Source organism: Falco naumanni, chromosome 2, assembly GCF_017639655.2.
Source record: "Falco naumanni isolate bFalNau1 chromosome 2, bFalNau1.pat, whole genome shotgun sequence".
Classification (NCBI taxonomy): Eukaryota; Metazoa; Chordata; class Aves; order Falconiformes; family Falconidae; genus Falco; species Falco naumanni.
The window spans coordinates 59197081-59217680 of NC_054055.1; the positions used below are offsets into that span (position 1 = coordinate 59197081).

General features: G+C 39.1%; 1 protein-coding gene across 5 annotated transcripts in view; it reads right to left on the bottom strand.

Moving 5' to 3' along the window:
- Positions 1–20600, bottom strand: part of TMTC4 (transmembrane O-mannosyltransferase targeting cadherins 4) — a 60592-nt gene that overhangs the window by 31242 nt on the left and 8750 nt on the right. For all 5 annotated transcript variants that reach the window (XM_040584463.1, XM_040584465.1, XM_040584466.1 and 2 more), the window contains exons 4-6: positions 19397–19613; positions 15412–15499; positions 1332–1429 (exon numbers count right to left, since the gene is read on the bottom strand). In XM_040584463.1, the coding sequence (XP_040440397.1) occupies positions 1332–1429; positions 15412–15499; positions 19397–19613 (403 nt within the window). The remainder of the gene's footprint in view (positions 1–1331; positions 1430–15411; positions 15500–19396; positions 19614–20600) is intronic.

Genomic DNA, 20600 nt, shown 5'->3' on the forward strand with positions numbered 1-20600 from the left:
ATCCCTTCAATGTTTCAGCAGTCACCAACCATGACAATCCTTGAATATTTAGCCTATATCCTACTAACTTTGGAAATTACCTCAGTGTTCTAAAGACTAAATGGAAAAAAGACAGTAAAAATATTTCCAGGTGAGGCAGAGTACACTGGGAAGCCACAAGTCTCCTTCTAACAGTCAAAGGGAGGAGACAGAAAATAGGTTAAAGGGTGGAGTGGCTCCACATAGAAAAGCATCCTAGCAGTTAAAAGTCTTTTGGCTCACTCGCATGGACATAGGAAGGCAAGAATCCTGCTGAAAATTACATTCAGCCTACAAGCAATTTTTTTAATGTGTGATTTATTCCTTCATCCCTCTGACCCATGTCCCTCAGCACAACAATAAATATTGTCCTAGCAATGCAAGAGCAAACAAATAAAAAACATAGATCCGATAACAATTCTGTGTCTGCTATCTCCAATAATTTCTTCATACCACTAAAGGAAATACCCACACCATATTTTAAAAGAAAATTCCTTTTGTTTTCCTTACAGACATATTTGAAAACTATATCACTCCACAAACATCTACCCAAAACCAACATCCTAAAGCAAGAAGTTTTCGGTAATTTCTCCTCCCTTTTTTTCCTAGCCAGAACAAGAGGGTCCTTGCTGTAAAGAATTCTGCTGATTCTGTTGCTTTATCTATGTCAGTTAAAGCTATGAATCAGATTTATTTATAAAGATATATCGCTATATAACAGGTAAAAATCACAGATGCAGCATTTCAGGTGGCTGATTTGGTCACCGATAACAGAATGTCTTCACTGAAGTAATAAAAAGCAAGAGCACAATGAACGTGAACAGTAACTAAATCTGTTTGCATAAACAAATCTTTAAATAAGGGACAGAAGGAAAAGACTCGGTATTAGAAATACATAAACAATGGCCCTACTTCTAATTACACCTGAGGGTGGAGATTTTAAAAATGCTCTCCTCCAGTTATAACTTTGTTCATAAAGAGGTTTGTAGGCCTGCTGTCTCAACCACTAACATTCAAAACAAGGCCAATGAACATGATATGCATCAAAACTAACACTATAAATCTTCTAAATTTTGCAAAAATTTTAACAGATACAAGCAACCTGTTTACAAAAGATAAAATGAAGAATTCCAACAGAGCGGCAGGGATACAATCAAGGGAGATCTAGTAGAACACTGCTTTTTATCAGCTTTTCTGAACAGAATAAAAAGGTGTGCATGCAATTAGCTGTGAAGAAGGTTTGTCTTTGTAAGCTTTACAACTGCTCCTGACAGATGCTAAGGTCAAAATTCAGTCAACAGGAGGATTCTTACCAGTATTGTAATTCCTTGTTCTTTGCACAGCATGGCTATTGCCCCTAGGATTACACTCACCAGCACCCAGAATATAGAAAAATGATGTCCTTCCTTATCTGTCAAAATAAACCATGCCATTACATTAGGTTTATATATTAAGGGTAAAGTCAGAAATATAAATTAAAATTAGAATTTAAAAAATATACAGCATTTCATATCACAATCTTTTCTATCAGTCAAGATCTGGATACAAGACTTAAAAAGCAAAGGGCACTTCCTGCAATATGCTGGCATTTGTCCCTTTATTGCAGACATTTTCTATTCTCAGAGACATTAGAAATTTCCCTATTTGCTAGACATTTTAGCCAGATTAATTAGAACGGCAGAAGCTTCACATTGTTTCCACAATTCATCAACTGCAAAGGTTAATTCCCAATATTTAGACACATTTATCATCCTTAGCTAAAGCTCTACCATGACTGTCCACTCTTCGAAGCTACTGTACGAACAAGAAATTCTTTCTAACGGTTACACATGAAGTGTCACACACGCAAACTGTTTTAACTGTAGTCGAATCTACAAAGGCACAATGAGCTGCTTCTCCAGGGCTGCTGCATTTAGCAAGTACCTCATGTCATTTCATTAGCACTGCAATGGAATGCCATGGAGCTCAAAAATTTTAGCATCTGAGCAGAGAAGCAGTTAGTTCTTGCACTCAGGAAGCAGTTTTACAGCAGGGTGAGGAACTCTGGGGTTAAGAGATCAAGAATAACTGCAGCTTGTACTCAAAAAAAGTCTTTAAAGCCTGCACCATGTAGCTGATTTTGGGTACTACAAGCAGGCATTTCTGAGATTAATATAACAATAAGCCCTACTTCAGCCAAAGTATTATCACACACAGTACATGGGTACTTCACATAAAAACATATGTGTCACAACCTCTACTCCACAGGTGCAGGAAATAGAGGAAAGCACTCTGCTCATTCAGAGGCAGTTTCTTGATTCAAGCAACATGGGCTCTACAGGCATCACAAAAATCAATCTTTGACTTGGTATGTGAAAAAACAAAGTTGAACTCTACATCCATTGACTGAATCCCTTTCCTACATGCCTTGATCTCTAGAGCAGTTCTTCCCTACTGCTAATACAGGTCTGACCCTTAGTACTTAACAGAACTACAATAACAGCCTATGGAAAGGGTAAATGACAGAATTAAGGTAAATGTCACCAGAAGTAGGCATCTACACCCAGGCTGGTATACTAGGCTTCCTTTCTAACTGGTTGAGAGATGGGGACACCTGTAGGGATTAAGTTCCTAATTAAATGCAGTTGTCCACCTTTCAGAAGTAGCTCGCTGTCTCCACCGATTATAAAGGGAAACTAGTACACAGTCTTAGCTGTTGCTGGGCCAGATACGAACCATGACCAGAAGTGTGAAAAGGACCTGCTGACATTGCCTCCTTTCTCATTTTGAAGCAGACTACTTCTTTTGTGGCAGAGAGAAGTTTTCATAAAAATATGTGAAAGAACAGGTTTTGAGGTTGTTTCTAGTACTCTTTTCTTCCCTAAGACTTAAAGCTTCGGCAGAATGAGCAGTAAGATGTGAGATTCATCACTGCAATACTTGGCAGGCATTTGTTCCTTCTCCTTCCACTCCAAATTATGTCCCCACAGGTGAGGTAAGACTTAACATCAGAGGTGCAGATGTTATAAAATTAAAAGAAAGCCTTATGAAGGAAAGAAGTCACACATCTCAACACCACCAAAACAAAACATGGAAATACAAAATACATGATGACTAAACTAAAGAAACATTGCAACTATAAGAAAATAAAAAATAAAAATGCAATGGGGAACTCCAGCTCACACCAATTATACAGAACAACTGAGGGCTGAAATTCATGGAGGAAGTAGCTTCAAAATTTGTTCTAAGAGTACTACTAAGAATAAAGGGAATCTGTCCTAAATACATCTTCTTGAAGGAGGTCTTTAACTTTTCAGACTCTACAATACAAGACTGTTCAACCAGTACTTGAAATTCAGTGTTGGGACTTTTTTTTATTTTTGGGGGGTTTGCGTTTCTTTTGTTGGTTGTTTTTTTTTTTTTTTTTAAATGTAGAAATAAACTAGCTGAGAGAATGCGAAGATGGAAGGCAATTGATCACACTCACAAAATGACAACTGGTCATTCTTAGTAAGTGTAAAAGAAAGAACAGTAAACAAAGCCAATGGACTTCACTGAGTTTACTGAAGTATACATTCTTCTACCGAGAAATTTCTTCCCAGAATGAAACTCTGGTGGAAAGAATTCAGGATAACTAAGCAATTCTCAGAGAAGCAGTATTCATTACACAAATACAAACTATCTTAACACGGATGAGTGGGAAGTATATGTAGTAAGAGACCAGATGGTGATTCACAAATGCTTTAGTGATGCAAAATGTAAGAGTAATAGGAAAAAAGGAACTAGGTCAAATTATCAAGGACAAGTATAACAGCAGCACTCATAGAGGAAAACTCAGAAAGGTCACACCAGAAAATAAGAAAAGGTAATGTATGTAAAGAACAAACCGCACAATTCCATAGATATATTAGTAAGAAGAGCAGCAAGGAAGGAGTTATTCCAATACTCCATGGGAACGAAAATGGACAATGCCAAGAAAACCAAAGCGTTCTATGACTTTTTGCTTCATTTTTTCACAGGGGTCAGCTGCAGTCAGATAGGAAGGATACGACTAGCAGAAAGGGAGCAAGAACAAAAGCAAAAATAGTGAACTACAAGACACAGTATTTATAGAGAAGGTAATTTGTTTTAAGTTGCAACAATTGGTTAAATTTACTCCAACAGGTCCTATACAACCCAGAGTAATCTCAACTGTCACCTCTGAGGAATCACGAAGAAACCCTGAGAATCCAGAAGCTTGAAATAAAACAAAACAATGCTTACATGCCTACTGTTCAAGAGGAAAAAAGATATGAAAAGGTAAGCTAAAGAAACAAAGCTAAGGTGACTGGTCAAAATTACTCAGAAAAAAAACACTTAGCCAGAATATTTTCTAGGCGATCCTCTAAAACATAAAAAGATATGATTAATTGTTTGCCAAAGACATATTTTAGCCATTTTTATAAAACTAAGTATAATTTATGACTTGGACAGAAAAAAAAGGGCCTTCCCAATGAAAGCAAACCTGTAAACATCCTATACCTTGAGGTCACAAGGGCTTGAGAATACCATTGGGGACAGTGTGAAATACACCAGAAAAAATATGGGCCGCAAGAAGTTATTCTAGAAAGGGTATAAATAACAGCTGGAAAAAAGTACACTAAGAGTCTAGCTCATTGTGAAAAATTAGATGCATTCTGGATTGGGTCTTTCCTTCACCTGGCTCTAATAGATCATTTAAAAAATTTGGATGATGCAATAAGGAGTATGCTGATTAAGTATAAAGGTGCTGCCAGGCAACAGCGATGAAGCATACTAAGGAGAAGTCAGATTTCCGTTGACAAACTGGATAAATGGTCTAGTGAAAAACACGTGATAATTCAATGCCATTCAGTAAGTACACATTCAAAATTGTGCAGAAATAGGTTTATCTTCTTTTGAACATCCCAAGTCTCATACACCAGGAATGTCTCAACATGTCAAGTGTAGCCAAGCTTAAGTATGGGCTCTCAAAGACAGGAAAAGCACCCAGCAAAAGAGAAGTAACAAAGATCTTATGGGAGATGGTGTCAAAGGCCTGGACTTTTGTAAGGCCTTTGACACAGTCTCCCATAAGATCCTGATAAAGAAGGTGTTGATGTACAGACTGGACATGCAGACAGTGAGGTGGTTTGAAAACTGGCTGAATGGCAAGGCCCAGAGGACAGTCATCAGTGGCACAAAGTCTAATTGGAGGCCAGTAACTACCAGTGTACCCTAGGGGTCAATACTGGGTCCAATCCTGTTCAACAACATCATTATTGATCTGGATGATAAGGCAGAGTGTACCCTCGGCAACAGTGACAGATGCAGATGACACCAAACTGGGAGGAGTGGCTGATATGCCAGAGGGTCATCATGCCATCCAGAGGGACCTAAACAGGCTGGAAATACAGGCTGGTAGGAACCTCATCGAGTTCAACAAGGAGAACTGCAAAATCCTGCACCTGGAGAGGAACAGCCCCAGGCACAGCCCATGCTGGAAGCTATCCAGCTGTAAAGCAGCTTGGCGGAAAAGCACCTGAGGGTCCTGGTGGACACCAAGTTGAATGTCAGCCAGCAATGTGTCCCTGCAGGAAAGAGGACTGATGGTATCCTGGGCTGCATTAGACAAAATATTGCCAGCAGGCCAAGAGACAGGATCCTTCTCCTCTCTTCTGCACTGATGAGGCCACACCCAGACTACTGTGTCCAGTTCTGGGCTCCCCAGTACATGAGAGCCATGGACATACTGGAGTGAGTCCAATGAAGGGCCAGTAAGATGATAAAGGGGCTGGAGCATCCCTCTGCGAGGAAAGGCTGAGGGAGCTGGGACTCTGTAGCCTGGAATAGAGAAGGCTCAAGGGGAATCTCATCAATGTACATAAATACCTGCAGGGAGGGTGCAAAGAGGACAGAGCCAGGCTCTGCTCAGTGGTGCCCAGTGACAGGACCACAGAAAATGGGCACAACTGAAACACAGGAGGTGCTGTCTGAACATGAGGACACACTTTTACTGAGAGGGTGACTAAGCACTGGCACAGGTTGCCCAGAGGGGTTGTGAAGCCTCCCATTCTTGAAGAAACTCAAAAATCATCAGGACAACTGGCTCAAGGTGATCCTGCTTGAGCAGGTCGGCTCAGGTGACCTCATGACCCCTTCCAACCTCAACCATTCTGTAATCCTGCGATCAAGATCTCCTCCTGAAAACCTGGATCTCTCCTTTGTTTTCTTTTGCAGCCTCCAAAGGTCAATACAATCATATAGAGAGAGCTGTAATGTTACAAACATTCATCAGATATTAAACTTCAAAGAGAAAGAATTGCAATTAAGAAACATTTTATCTTGTGCTTGTTCCTGGGTCAATATGCACAACATGCTGCCCCCCCCCCCCCCCCCCCTTCCCAGCTGCAGAAATCTCAGTAAAGTAGGCTGGAAAAGTAGATAAAGATAATCATTCAGCAATACCTTCAATCTTTTTTTTTCTTTTTGTAATAACAGTGATTTGAAAATGTAAAGCACTGCATAAGTGCTAACTATTACTATGAGGTACACACACGCCAACAGAAGTAATCAGTCTAGCAAAGCACATTCCTTTAATACGGCTCTACCTTCCACCAGAAAAATCTTGTGTCAGAAAATCAAACCAATCTTCTGCTGGCACCTGTGCCTGGTTGAAACTGGTACACCATATTGTGAGTGGGCATTGTGCCACTAACAGATGGACAAAATTGTAAGCATGCCAAAGAAATGGAGTACTTGAGTGTTTTTGTGTTTGGGTTGGGTTTTTTTTTTGGGGTGGGTGTGTTTTTTGGTGTTTTTTTTTTTTTTTTAAGCTAGAAATGCATAGTGTTTCTATACAAAACCAAAAAGCATTGCTCAGATGGTCCCTCTTTAGGACTACGTTAAATCTGAAAGCTGAGAGGATTCAATGAAATACCTATATAAACCATGATCAAGCCATGAGGGCTCCTCCATTTAGACTGCTAGACTCAAGTATAAGCATCCCTAGAGCTAGGATGCATACACAAAGCATGGAATTGACTGATCCTAAATTTATGAGCAGCACATTGGTGATACACGTCAACTCTGTCTTCCTAAACACTAATCCTGTTTCGAGAGACCTTATTTTGCCATGTCCTAAACCCACAATTCAATGAAAACAAATTCCTTAGAAGTTAAGGATATGAAGAAAATACTATGTTTAGAGTACTAAGCTTAGTCTTACTTTACAGTCAAACTAACAATATCCCAAACAATTGTTACCAATTCAGACAATTACATATTTGGCTTCTCTTTCTTCAAAACTAATTGAGCAACTTAGGGCTCAGCCAGCTGACAGCTTGGAGCAATTTCAGAAGTCACCATCTTCAGGTGAAAACCAGTAATTGATTCTGTGGAAGCACCTACTCCTTTGAAAGTTGAAGCAAAGTTATGTTGAGCTCCTGCAGGAAGATTTAAATTTTAACTGGAACAGGTCAGAAATGCTCATACATTCCACTCATGTGCCTTGTCTGTGGGGATGGTACCTTCCGACTAAACTACTGCAAAACTCATCTAACCAAGCTCTAAGATTTCCCTGCTTGTGAATTGCTATGCAAAGTGGGAAGAATTTCCTAGTCTTAAAAGATCACATAAGAATCCACTGTCAGAATTAACTTAAGCCTGACATCTCCTTGTGTGCCTCCAAATGTACATACTACTGTAGCTCAAGCTAGTGGTTCACTTAATAATGGAACCACAAAAGCAAGTGCCATTCCTTAACATATCCAAGTATCTCAAACTCATTACATATAGTACATATAGGCTACAGTGAAGGTATCATCTATCCCAGAATTATACCATCCCAGACAAGCAAAAAGGTAGCACCAGTTCTACAAAAAAAAAATTAAAAAAAAATGGTTAGTTTCTCCACATACAACTATTCCCTCCCAATATGTTCAAATATGAACAGTAGGGCACACAGCTGAAAAAACAGGGCCCATATGATTAATAATAGTAAATACCTCTTGACCAATTGCAAAATAGCTAACAAATTCCCCGTATCTTAACAATGATCTCTTTCACACAGGGGACATTTTCAATTTGTACAAAAACCTCCATAATACAAGCCTCCAATACTCCCAAAACTACATCACTACAGTCTACTTCACATGCTTTATCAAATTAGTGATGAACTAGTAGATGATTAACAGGCAACTACACAGAACAGAACAAAACAGAAACACACAACCAGAACAAAGTAATTTTTAGAAGTCATAGCATATGAGCAAACAGTTGATCCTCTATTTAATAGCCAGGTCAATATTATTCACATAAAACAAATCTTGAACTCCTCGTTTAGTATCACTGTGAGATCACCAATGCAGATGGCAAATACATGCAACTGGATCACTGTCAAAGTTGAAGACAAAGGAAGGCAAAATGAATACTACAGCAGTTTTAAATTGCCTTATGAATTCCCAGAGAAGCTGCATTAAAATTCAACAAAGTTAATAACCCACGATTCCCTTCAGAACATACCTAAAGAGTTGTCAGCTCTTGCTGTCTCCAAAGCCTATGCAGTGGATTTGTCCCCACAGCTGTGTTTTAAAACAGCAGGACAGAATGAGAACAACAGATTAGTTCCTTGCAAATATAAATGTTATCCTATCAAAAATGGTAACATCAAAACCTGTCTATTGGGGAAAAGAACTGGAACTGCAGAACTTCAGTAAGACACAATTATAGCCCACATAGTGTGTTAAGTGCTTATACTTTAAAAAAAAATAAAATTAATGCTACAGATTCTGGCTAAAAGAAACTGTCTACCCAAAACCACAAATAAACCACGTCAGGCAAACAACCTGCAGTATTATCTTGAGCTTTAAAAAAACCCCATTATTTTCCCTTGTGGTTTGTTGGGGTTCTTTTTCTCCATTCTGACACTGATAATTTTCTGTTCTGATTGTTTTCAGTATTACATATACTTTTCTGGCAGTACCTCCAAATACTCCTCAGACATTTTATGAGTCCTTATTCCCAAGCAGAAAGATTTCTTACATTCATTCACTTAGACACCAGCTGAAGACAAGCACTAAGCAGTCTCTCTTCTATGACTTTTGACTCCTTTAGAGAAGGCCAAAAATGACAGTTCAATAACTATATCTATGCTAGTGAAACACAAACAGGTTTCTGGAACTCGGCTGTGCACAAATTTCACTTTGCATTGCAAGAATAGTCAGGTTCTTTAAGAAAGACTTGGATAATCTATCTATCCTGATAGTAGCACTAGGATGCTGCTGGTAACAAAACAGTATATGTTACTGAGGACACAACTATATCGGTAGCATCAACTCAGTCTTTTCAATGCTCATTGTACCCCGATGCTCACTCAAAGTTCATCAGTAAAAGCAAACAAGCACCAAACACGTTTTGGTAATTATATTCAAAAGACAATACAAATGCAGCCCACAAATCCCGAGGCCTTACAGTTGTACTCTCTTTTAAGTACTCCAAAAGAGTCATGCTACCATGCATCTATTAATAACAATTTTTTAAAAAATCCACCTATGACAGCTCTCCTGCTGCTTGTAAAAAGTCAGTGACTTAAGCGCTATATACACATGACAGCCAAATCCAGAAACAAGGATACATGCTGTTGACCTAGGGTTTAGGGTCATGCTTGCCTTAGACATAAAAAAAATGTAGCAGGACCAAAAGGAAATGGGATGTTAATGCAGACTAGTAGATCCTACTTTTCTGTAGGATTATCGTAAAGCAGCTATATTTGATTAGAAACATAAGCTTGATGCAATGGAATGCACAGAGGGTTTTTTTTTTTTGTTTTCTTCTCTTTCTAACAAAGACTATTCCACAAAGACAAATTAACATCTTGGTCTGACCCAGAAAGGGTATTTTGTCTTTGCTGCTTAGGAGACATAGTTTAAGTCTGTTCTTTAAACTATATATGCATATTTTTTAAACACTTATTCTTTACCTATATAGAGAGTGAGATCAGCTTAGATTTGGGACTACATTTTTGCTGTCTGACTCCCTTAATCTGTGCAGAATCAAACTCAGCTACACTCAGATAAAAAGGTCTTTATTCCTTATTTATCTTATTATTTGTGAATGGCTAGAAGAACTGTTCACAAGGGAAGGAAATTCATACCATCAAAATGGAGGCACCCAAGGGTAAAACTTCGTATTTACTTTAATACAACAAAACCACTGAAAAGTCATGCTCTACTATGACCACTTCCCCATATTGGTTACCTTTTCCTAAAGCCTTTCACACAAATACAGAACAGCCCACACTAGAAGGGGCCTCCAAAGATCATCTGGTCCAACATTTTGTGGGAAAGGGCATCTAGATGAAATTACCTAGCACCCTGTCCAATTGCATCTTGAAAACCTCCAGTGATGAGGACTCTGCCATGTCTCTGGAAAGGTTGTTCCAGTGATTGATTGTTCTCTATGTAAACAAATTATTATATCAAGCTGAAATCTCTCCCAGTGCAACTTGTACCCATTGCCCCTTGTCTTCTCCATGTGGCTCCTTGTGAAGAGAGAGCCTCCATTCTCTTTGTAGCTGCCCTTTCCAATAGACACTACCCTTTCCTATACAGACACTAATGTTCAAACAGCTGCAGCTTGGGCCAACCTTCCCTCCCAAAGGAAAAAATTATAGCAAGGCAGAAAGTGTTTGTGGTGGTTGGAGGGGTTCAGCTAGAGATGTGGAGAACAGGACAGCTGTTTGCGGGAACCATGACAGGCTGGAGAAATGGGTTGACAGAAGCCTCTTGAAAATCAAAGCACCATGCAACAGTCCAGGCTGGGGATTGCCTAGGTAGCAGCTCTGCAGGAAAGGATCTGGAGTTCCCAGCTGATAAGTTGAAGGTGAGTCCGTAGTGTGCCTGTGCAGCAATGAAGAAGGTGAAATGCACGCTGGGCTGTAATAGCTACAGCATAACCAGTAGGTCAGTGAAAGTGGTTGTTCTTATGAGGCTACATCAACTGTACTGTGTTCAGTGTGGTGTCCAACACAAGAAACACACCAACAACCCGGAAGTCCAGTAAAGAACCACTGAGATGGTTAGGAGGCTGAAGAGCACAACATAGGAAAAGAGGCGGAGGCAAACTGGTCACGTGTAACTACCCTACCACCCTTGATTTTTGCAGCTCACCTGGCTAAGGTCCGAAGCAATCTTATTTATGAATTTAGCTCTGTTTTAAGCTGTTGGACTAGAGATGACCTCCAGGGTTTCCTTCCAACCTAATTAGCTCTATGATAAAAGGCAGATAGATTGCTCCACTTTAGCAGTTACCTGCACTTCTGCCCAATTGAAGTGACAATGGAAATGAACCTTAAGTTATAAGCCTAGTCTTCCTAAGCTTCTACACAAATGAGAGCTTTCGGTACCTCTACAAGATGACTGCAAGTGCCTAAGATAAGCTATTCCTCTCACTGGCCATCAAAAGGAGTCTCTCTTTTGAGTGACTACACAGAAGGAGCAGAGATAAAAGGCTTTTAACTTGCGTGACCAAGGCAGATGCTTAAGGTGACAAAGTAGGGAAAATTCCTGAAGGTTCAGCCAGTAAAGCCTGAGAATACCACAACATAATGGACACAATGTGAAATAGCTGGCTTATGAGGCTGGGGATCACATTTGTAGGGATACTGGTGGTGGAGACAATCTGGGATTCACCCCAGGGTACTGAAGGAGCTAGCAGATGTCACGGCAGGAACCCTCTCAATCATCTACCACAGGTCTTAGGAGTCTGAGGAGGAATGTTATTCCAGTCTACAAAAAGGGCATGAGAGAATACCCAGGGAACTACAGACCTGTTAGTCTAACCTCAGTTCCTGGAAAAATTATTGAGAAGATTATTCTGAGTACTGTTGAAAGGCATTTAAAGAATAACGCAGTCATCAGCCACAGTCAACATGGGTTCACAAGGGGAAGTCCTATTTAACTGATTTGATATCCTTCTACAACGTCTCCCACGTAGTGGATGAAGGGAAGGTGATGGATGTAGTTTTTCTGGATTTTAGTAAGGCTTTTGGTATTTTCCCCTCATAGCATCCTTCTGGACAAGTTGTCCAGCTGTGGGATAAGCATGTTCACAGTGCACTGGATGAAGTCTGGCTCTGAAGGGCAGAGCTTCAAAGGGTGGTACTGAATGGGGCTACATCTGGCTGGCACCCAGCCACCAGCAGTGTTGCTCAGGGTTCAATTCTAGGGACAGTTCTGTTCAATATATTTATCAGCAATCTGAAAGCAGAAGTTGAATGCACCATTAGCAAGTGTGCTGCTGATACCAAACTGGGAGGTGCTATTGACTCTCTTGAGGGACAGGAGGCCTTGCAGAGGGATCTAGATAGATTGGAGCATTGGACTATGATTTGTGGGATGGAATTTAACAAGTCAAAATGCTGGATTCTGCACCTAGGATGGAGTAATGCTGGGCACAAATATAAACTGGGAAAGGAGTGGCTGGAGATCAGCCCTGCAGAAAGGGACCTGGGGGTGCTGGTCGGCAGCAGGCTCAGTATGGGTCAGCAGTCTGCCCTGGCAGCCAAGAGGGAAACTGCAACCTGGTGTGCATCAAACACAGCATAACCAGCCGGTCAAAAGACACGATTATCTGGCTGTATTCAGCACTGGCACAGCCTCACCTGAAGTACTGTGCACCACAGCTCTGGGCCCCGCAATTTAAGATAGATCTTAAGGTCCCTCACTGCATCCAGAGGAGGGCAACAAAGCTGGTGAAAGGGCTAGAAGGAATGTCTTGTGAGAAGCAGCTAAGGACCTCATAGGCTTATCTAGTTTGAAGAAAAGCAGGCTCAAGGAGAACCTCATTGCTCTCTAGAGAGAACTTCCTGAGGAGGGGAAGTAGAGAGGGAGGTGCTGATCTCTTCTCCATGATATCCACTGATTGGACAGTGTGGGAATAGTTCAGAGCTGCATCAGAGGAGGTTCAGGCTGAACATCAGGGGAAGAGTTTCTTTACTGTGAGGGTGGTCAAACATTTGAACAAGCTTTCTAGAGAGGTAGTTGATGCCCCAAGCCTGTCTGTGTTTAAGAGGCATTTGGACAATGCCCTTAATAACGCGCTTTAACTTCTGATCAGCCCCAGGTTGGTCAGGCAGTTGGACTTGATTGTTGTACATCCCTTCCAACTGTAAGTCTATTCTACTCTTTCTATTTAAAAATGAATGATTTTCACAGCAAGGCACATCCAAGATGAGCAGTGAATCTCACCCAGGCATTTCAACATCAGTTTTCAGACTAGAACCATTCCGATTTGAAACGTCTACGTTTTTGGCACATTGCTCATCAGCCTGCAGCAAATCATGTAAGGTTCACAGGAAAGAAATACTCTGAAGCTTGGGCTCCTCCCTTCAGGCTCCATGCAAGATCTGCTAAAGAACTTAGTGCTCCCCACAGTGCTGGAAATTACTTTTCATTCTCTTGCTTAGGACATGCCAGATAGGATGTGCAAGAATTGTCACCAAGCTACCCAAAATGAGGAAACTGTTGGGAGAGATACAGGTATGTAACTTGGATACAAAATCCTGAGTACAAATAAAGTCTAAGTTTCTTTAAGAAGTCACTGAGGGAAAAGCAGGCAGTGAAGATGACACTAAACACTGAAAACTGATCTGGAAGACAAAAGGCACAGCTGTGCATGTAGACTGTAGTTTTCCTGGGCAAATCTGGTTAAGACACATAGCTCTGATCCTATTACAATGTAACGTCCAATAAAAAATACTAAGTGCTGCTCAGTATCTTGTCTTCACAACACTTTCTTCTGTATCAATGACAAGAATTTCAGTACAAGAATACTATTAAAATGACACTGACTTCTAAAAGCTATCAAACTGACACGAGCAATCGGAATATCCCTAACCAGGGCAGATGTCAATTTCTTAATCATCCCTGATACGTCCTCCATAACAAAATAACTACACAGTCCTCCATAAAGGTCTCCAATGGTCATCCTATTTGGTCATCCAAAGGTCATCCTATCAAGAATTTGGCTCTTGAGTTCTTCAAGCAAAGATTATTACCCCTGCCATATAGGTTTACCTGTACCAACAAACTGGAAAGTACATAGCCAGTATTTTGAATTGTCTGATTTGCTCTAGCACTAACAGAAGAAACATCAAAGCACAACTGTACCCAGTAAAATAGGTGAGAAAAGAATAAATGAGCAAGCAAAACCCCAAGGCCAATTTTCTTCAAGAAATTATTAATCCAGTTGAAACAAATGAAAACTACTCAAAGGGGAGAAAAAAAAAATCAGAAGTGAACAGGAATCACAATAAATACCATTTGAAGTGGTGAAGTTAACTTATGGTATAAACTTATGGTATCAGCTGTAGAAATACACAAAATAGTTGTAAACAATCTAAACTCAATTAGCAGGAGCTATTCACACCATCTTAGAGTTCACTGTGGACTAATTTACCCCCATCAGCCTACACTAAATTCTATGATAGTCATGGGACTATGTTGTTAAACTGGAGCACCTAAAGCCAGCTCAGGTACCTCTGTAATACACTGCCAATTCTGCTTAAACACTACAGGCCACATCTATTGAACTGACATTATGCAAGCTTTTCAAAATACAGCTCCTCATGGGCTCACCAAACGATTCCTGAATTTCCTGTGATGGGGCACATTCAGGTACCAGACTGCATGTCCTGTATAATTCTTCATAATCATGAATTCATGTATTCTTGTGTGTTTACTGAACAGAGCCCCTAGATAATTTCTCCACAGCTGTATTTGAACTGCCAACCTGCATTCTGATCAAATAATACAACAGATCTGAAAGTTCACTTGAAAAAATATCTAGAAGAGAATTGTTCCTGTTAAATACAGCTGTCTTAAAAAAAACCTCTAGGAGTAACACTATATTTAGCACGTATATGCCAGCACTTGCATATTGCAGGAACTTAGAGGGCTTACTTATATGAATAATTCTTAAATATTCATTAAAAATACAAGTAATGTTCCTAAAGTTTTTTCCCATTTAAGCCACCCCAACATAATGGCATAAAGTGTACTAAAATATTTAGGAACATATAGGTTTGATTCCTTTCTGAAACGCTTACTAAAATATCTCCTTATGCTTCTAAACAATAAAACATTTAACAATTAAGCCTATTACAAAACAGACTTTACTTAAAATAAATTCTTAGTGTTTAACGGGAATTCGGGACAGCAACCCTTCCAGCTCTTCTAACAATAAATAAAAGCAGGTCTGGTGTGGTTGAGTTGTTTTTTTTTAAATATTTTACGAGGGTATAAGCATTAATAAATTCAAACCACATCAAGCTGACATTTATAGTTTTGCTGTACTTCACTGAAATATATGAATGCAGAAAATACAATATAAAATCAAAGGTGCAAACAGAATGCTTACTTTCTCTAAATGCTTTACAGTAGCCAAGGAATGACAACAAAAAGAACAGGGCACACAGTAGGTCTGCTCTGCCAACAATCCCAGCAACCTTAAAAAAAAAGAAAAGTTTCAGATTACTAGATTTTATTAATAGGAAACCTGAGATAAAGGTACACACACATATACAAAGTGAGATGTAGAAAAGAATATCACTGTATCAGTTTTTTTGTTGGGTTTTTTTTTTCACCTGGTTTACTGCATTAGGTATACTGAGTTTTCTAAGCCACATCCTAATTTTGGTTGGGTACTGCTTAGTATTAGCTAGGTAAATTATATGGCTTTAATTTATTAAAAACTGAGTAAGTAATGAAGAAGGACCTCACTGAATAAAATGTAGACTAGGCCCAATTCCATCTGGTTTTTGGATCAGGTTGCCTTTCAGTAGAACTTTTAGCAAACATCCTGAACACCAACAAAACCAGCAGATCTGCTGAAATGCAAAATCAAAACTGTTCACTTTCAGAAGACAAGCTAGCCTTTAAATTGCAGTCTGAATGCTCAGGACAAATAGCTTCCAGCCTGCAGAATCAGGAAGAAAAAAATAAAATCCCTCCTCTGGCAGTTTTTTGTGCTATACTAATGGACTGCATTCAAACTACCTCCAAACTCATCTTGTAACAGAAGCTGCACTAACGCAAAAGAAAATGATAAACACGTTCTGGGACTTCTGTATTCCAATCTAAGCCAACCTATTTAAATCAAGAGCATTCTCAAGCCCTTAAACTGTATTTACAATAACTTGCTGAGACACGGCATGATGTATTTTTGGATCTTAATTCCCCAATTACATAAGCATCAGGGCACACCATGATTTTTTTGTGGGAATCATGACACAGGGTGTTGGCGGAGGACTGTACAGGCCCTGATGTTGGGCATATGTTCTAGTGAGGTCCCAGAGAGCAAGGATCATGGAAAGACCCCTTACTTTTCAGTTCAGCTCTACTTCCCGGAATACTGGGTTCCATGTTTCCAGGAGAAGGTGTACAGAGAGGCCTTTCCAAAGAAGGACAGAACAGCTACCGGGGGTGGTGTGGGTGGGGGTGGTGGTTAATCCACTTTTTGAGGTGATGTTTCAGGAACAAAAGCAGAAACTTTGGTTCTTGTAGAGCATGCCAATAGTCCCATTTTGTGAGTAGAATGGAAAGAGGAAAGTAAAAAGATACATTGTATCTTCATTTTGTTTAAAGGCACCTGCTCATGCTCTCTTAGGAAAAGGGCATTTTTTTTCTGTCAGTCTGACATGACAGAACAACTATTTCTACATAATGTCATAGAGAAAAAGACAAGCATGACAGTAGGACTGAATCTACTGGAAATGTCTCTCCCACTTTGCCCTCAGCTTCACTTGAGCACCATAAAAGCAGAAACTGTTGGACTCCTAAATTCAGTTCAGAAAAGACTTCTTGATTTATCCAAGCCATGCATTAACTTCCCTGCTTCTTCTTCTATCATATTGAAGAATTAAGAGAATTAACTCAATCACTCTGGAGTGCTCTGAAAGGTGAAAATAATGAAGCGTCATTCTGTTTCAGGAACTGCTCTCAGCTAATGAGATAAAAATAAAGGTGAAATGACACAATTTTGAAAATAAATGCCAACTTGTTACAACAAAGAGATTAAGGGGCTAACAACACACATACGGCCTCAGATGACTCCAACAATACAATGCCATCTTAAATGCAAAATCAGGCCTATAGTCTCTGGTAACGAGGTAAACAAAAAAATGTTTTAAATTAGTATAACGTATATTTTAATGTCCATGTTTCATTTAGTATTTCATCACTCAAATGTTACGAAGAATAAGCATTTTTTAGACAGAACGAACTATACCACAAAAGTGTTTACTTGTAGGGAAAAAAAATTATAATGACAGATCTTTTTTTTTTTTTTTTTTACATTGGTACTGAAAGCATTAAACTTTTCAAGGGCTGTTGTACACGACAGTTTGTTTTGCGCTGTATATACCAAAATCCAAAGCAGCAACAGACAGACTCTTCACAATTTTATGTCAAAACATGTCATCTCATTTCAAAACCAGGATATCATGATACTTAAAACTAACAGATTTAAAATCATGAAGAATGCTTTTTGAGGAGATGCTGCATGACACACACTTATGCTAGAACCATAGTAGTATCGTGACTGCTTCAGTGCAGCAACATTTCTGATTCACTGCGTAAATGATTAGAGGCCTTTGTTCCCTCCTGGATCTTAGAAGAGACATGGTAAATAGGCATGCTGCTTTTTTTCTCTTCTTCCAATGTTTCCCCAAAGCAAAGTCTTCAAACCTTGCATATGCAAGCAAACCCCATCACTCGTAATTTATTTTAGGGGACCATGGTCTTGTTAACATTTACTTGCCGATTTAAATATATTTTTAGAGTCAAATGCAATGAAGAATAAAATTATGGATATTGATAAAGGAATCAGTAGTAGGTCTATTGCAAAGATAAGGCTCAAGTTAGATTTCTCTTTAAATGGCAGAACATCAAAAGCACTGAAGACTTGTTTTACTTCACTTTGGTGTCTAGAATTGGTTTTGGGAGAAAAAATACAAGGGGCCCTCCTGACATCAGCACAACACATTCTCACAAAGAAATTATTCTGCAGGTGAGCAAATATCAGAGAATGATCGGCAGGATGTTTTAGCCACACTGCCAAAAAGGTGCCAAATTACCAATACATAACTTTGCACCATGTCTAGGTTTCCAATACATACAAGGTCCCCAGCCAGCTGAGAGGCAAGTATTTTCATAACTTCTTCCCCATCAATGATGTGCAAAGCAAAAGAAAAAAGCCAAAACCACAGCATATTGTGAATAAATGAAAAAATCAGTGCCACATATAGAAAGAGGTGCACTGAAGATTCAATGTTCACTAATAGCACAAAGTTTGAAGTTTAAGTTAGTACTTTTTCAGGAGCTTGAGCTTGGTCCTTCCAAACTAAAAAAAAAAAACCCAACCAAACAAAAAAAAAATAAATCCTGCATTCTGATTATTTAATTTATTCATTATTACAAGATCAAGCAATCAGGGACCATATCCAGCAAGCCCACTGGTATAAGGCCATAAGATTTTCTTAGCTATGAGTACAAAAGAGGTTTTTGAGAAAACCATCTCTTCTTCACTAGAATTTCCACACAAAGACTTTGATCTTTGGTCAAGTATTGTAATTGGTTGCTATGCATGTGCCATGTTTCTGTTCTGCATCTTTACAGCTTCAACTTCCAGCCAGTGTTATGCTTTTGTCTGCACTATTAAAGGGGCTACTATTATCAAATTTGTGTTCCCCGTGTACATAATTACAGACTGTGATAAAAAAATCCTTTAATCTTCTCCTTCATATTAAAAATATAAACCCACGGAGTTTGATCTCTCATGACACAGGATGATTTCCAGTCCTTTAATCATTTTCATGGCTCTTCTGAGCTCCCTCCATTTTTCCCAGCATCCTCCTTGCAGCATGAATTCAAAACTTGATGCAGTATTCTAATACAGTCACACAGAGTTCACATAACGCCCTTAACTCCAATTTTCTATCTCTCTTTCTCTCTTTTTTTTTTTAATCAAAGCAAGTGGAAATGAACAGTGGTTATGCATTTGTATTCAGTTTATCTTCCATTCTCCTTGGCTGCACATGAGCTAATGTTTCTAGTAATGAATTCTTAATCCAGTAATTAGGAAAACTCTGTAGTTTAGGGCTATCCTTCTTTAGTTATTATACTTAAATGATTTAATTTATCTTCCCTAATAAGGTCCAGCCCTGTGGAATTACAAGCTTTTGGATGTACTAACCATAATATTTGATTGTTCTCATGTGCCAAGAGAAGCGTTAATAATATATAAAAGCAATGTGTAGAGTATAACACTATGTCAGAATTAATTAGTCAAGATGGTCAAGAACCTCTAAGATATAAATCGTTGGAGCTAATTATTTAGTACTTACACATTCGGTGTGCACTGGATGTACAGCAAACAGCAAAGCAGCTAGAAGAGATGTCTTTGGAGCCAGGTTTAGCCTTCTTCCTTTATTACTGAATTGCAGTCCACCCAATAATATTGAAAACACATCAACCATCAACACTGAGATAGTGCAATGCAGTATTATATTGATGACATGGAAACCAACTGGGTAGAAGCCTCCAGCAAAAAGGTAATTAATTCTATATAGAAATAAAAACATTAACCATTGATGTAATTCCTAGTGTTAGAGACACGCAAACAGAAAACCTAAATAACCCCACAGCAAGATCATACTAGAAACACACAGACAAAAAAGGGGCTGAAAAATACCAGCAACCCCAGCACACGTGGTAATTACCACTTAGCCACCACAGTCAGCTAGAAACAATGTCCTGATCTTTACTCAAAGGAATTCAGATGGGGTACCACATTTGGCATAATATCTATCCTCTCCAAAGACATATGTTGACACTATTATGTTAATCATACCTATGGTTACTTAAACTGGCTTTTCAGCAGCAACATAAACTCAGTGTTGCAATGCAGGAGTGTCTTGTGAATAAACAACCCAGCCTGCTGGGGGGATACCCTTGGGCTTAAGAGAAACTATGTCCAAAAACAACCTGATGAAATTGTTTTATTTAAATCCACACAGTAAGGAAATTAATATGCACTGAGAGCATGATTTCCACTGACAAAAACATCCTAGCATTTGGACTGATGATGTGAAAACCATCTGGGTACAATCAGTATCAACCCAGAAAGTAGTCAGTTAGCACATCTTAGTAACTAATTTGTGAGACTGGTTAGAGAGAGGCTGCATGCAAGTTGTAGAACCAGGAGGACATATAAGTCAGAACTCAGTCTAAAACCCTATTCATGACAGGAACTCCACAGTAAGATGGAGAGGGATAAGAAAAGGGAGAAACATCTTGTTATTATATGTATACTTTTATCAGTCGGTGAGACAGACAGAAACTTTATTTAGATAGGGGGTTTTATATAGTTCATTTGGTCAGTCTGCATTTGGCTTAAGTGAAATCTATCACAAAACCCCAGCCTCTCATAAATATGGTAGACATAAAAGTTGGAGATTAGGGAAATTAAGAAAACTGGTTTCTTACTTGTGAAAATAGTATTTTATGGACCATCTCCATATGCTCATCTACATTTTCACATATAGTAAG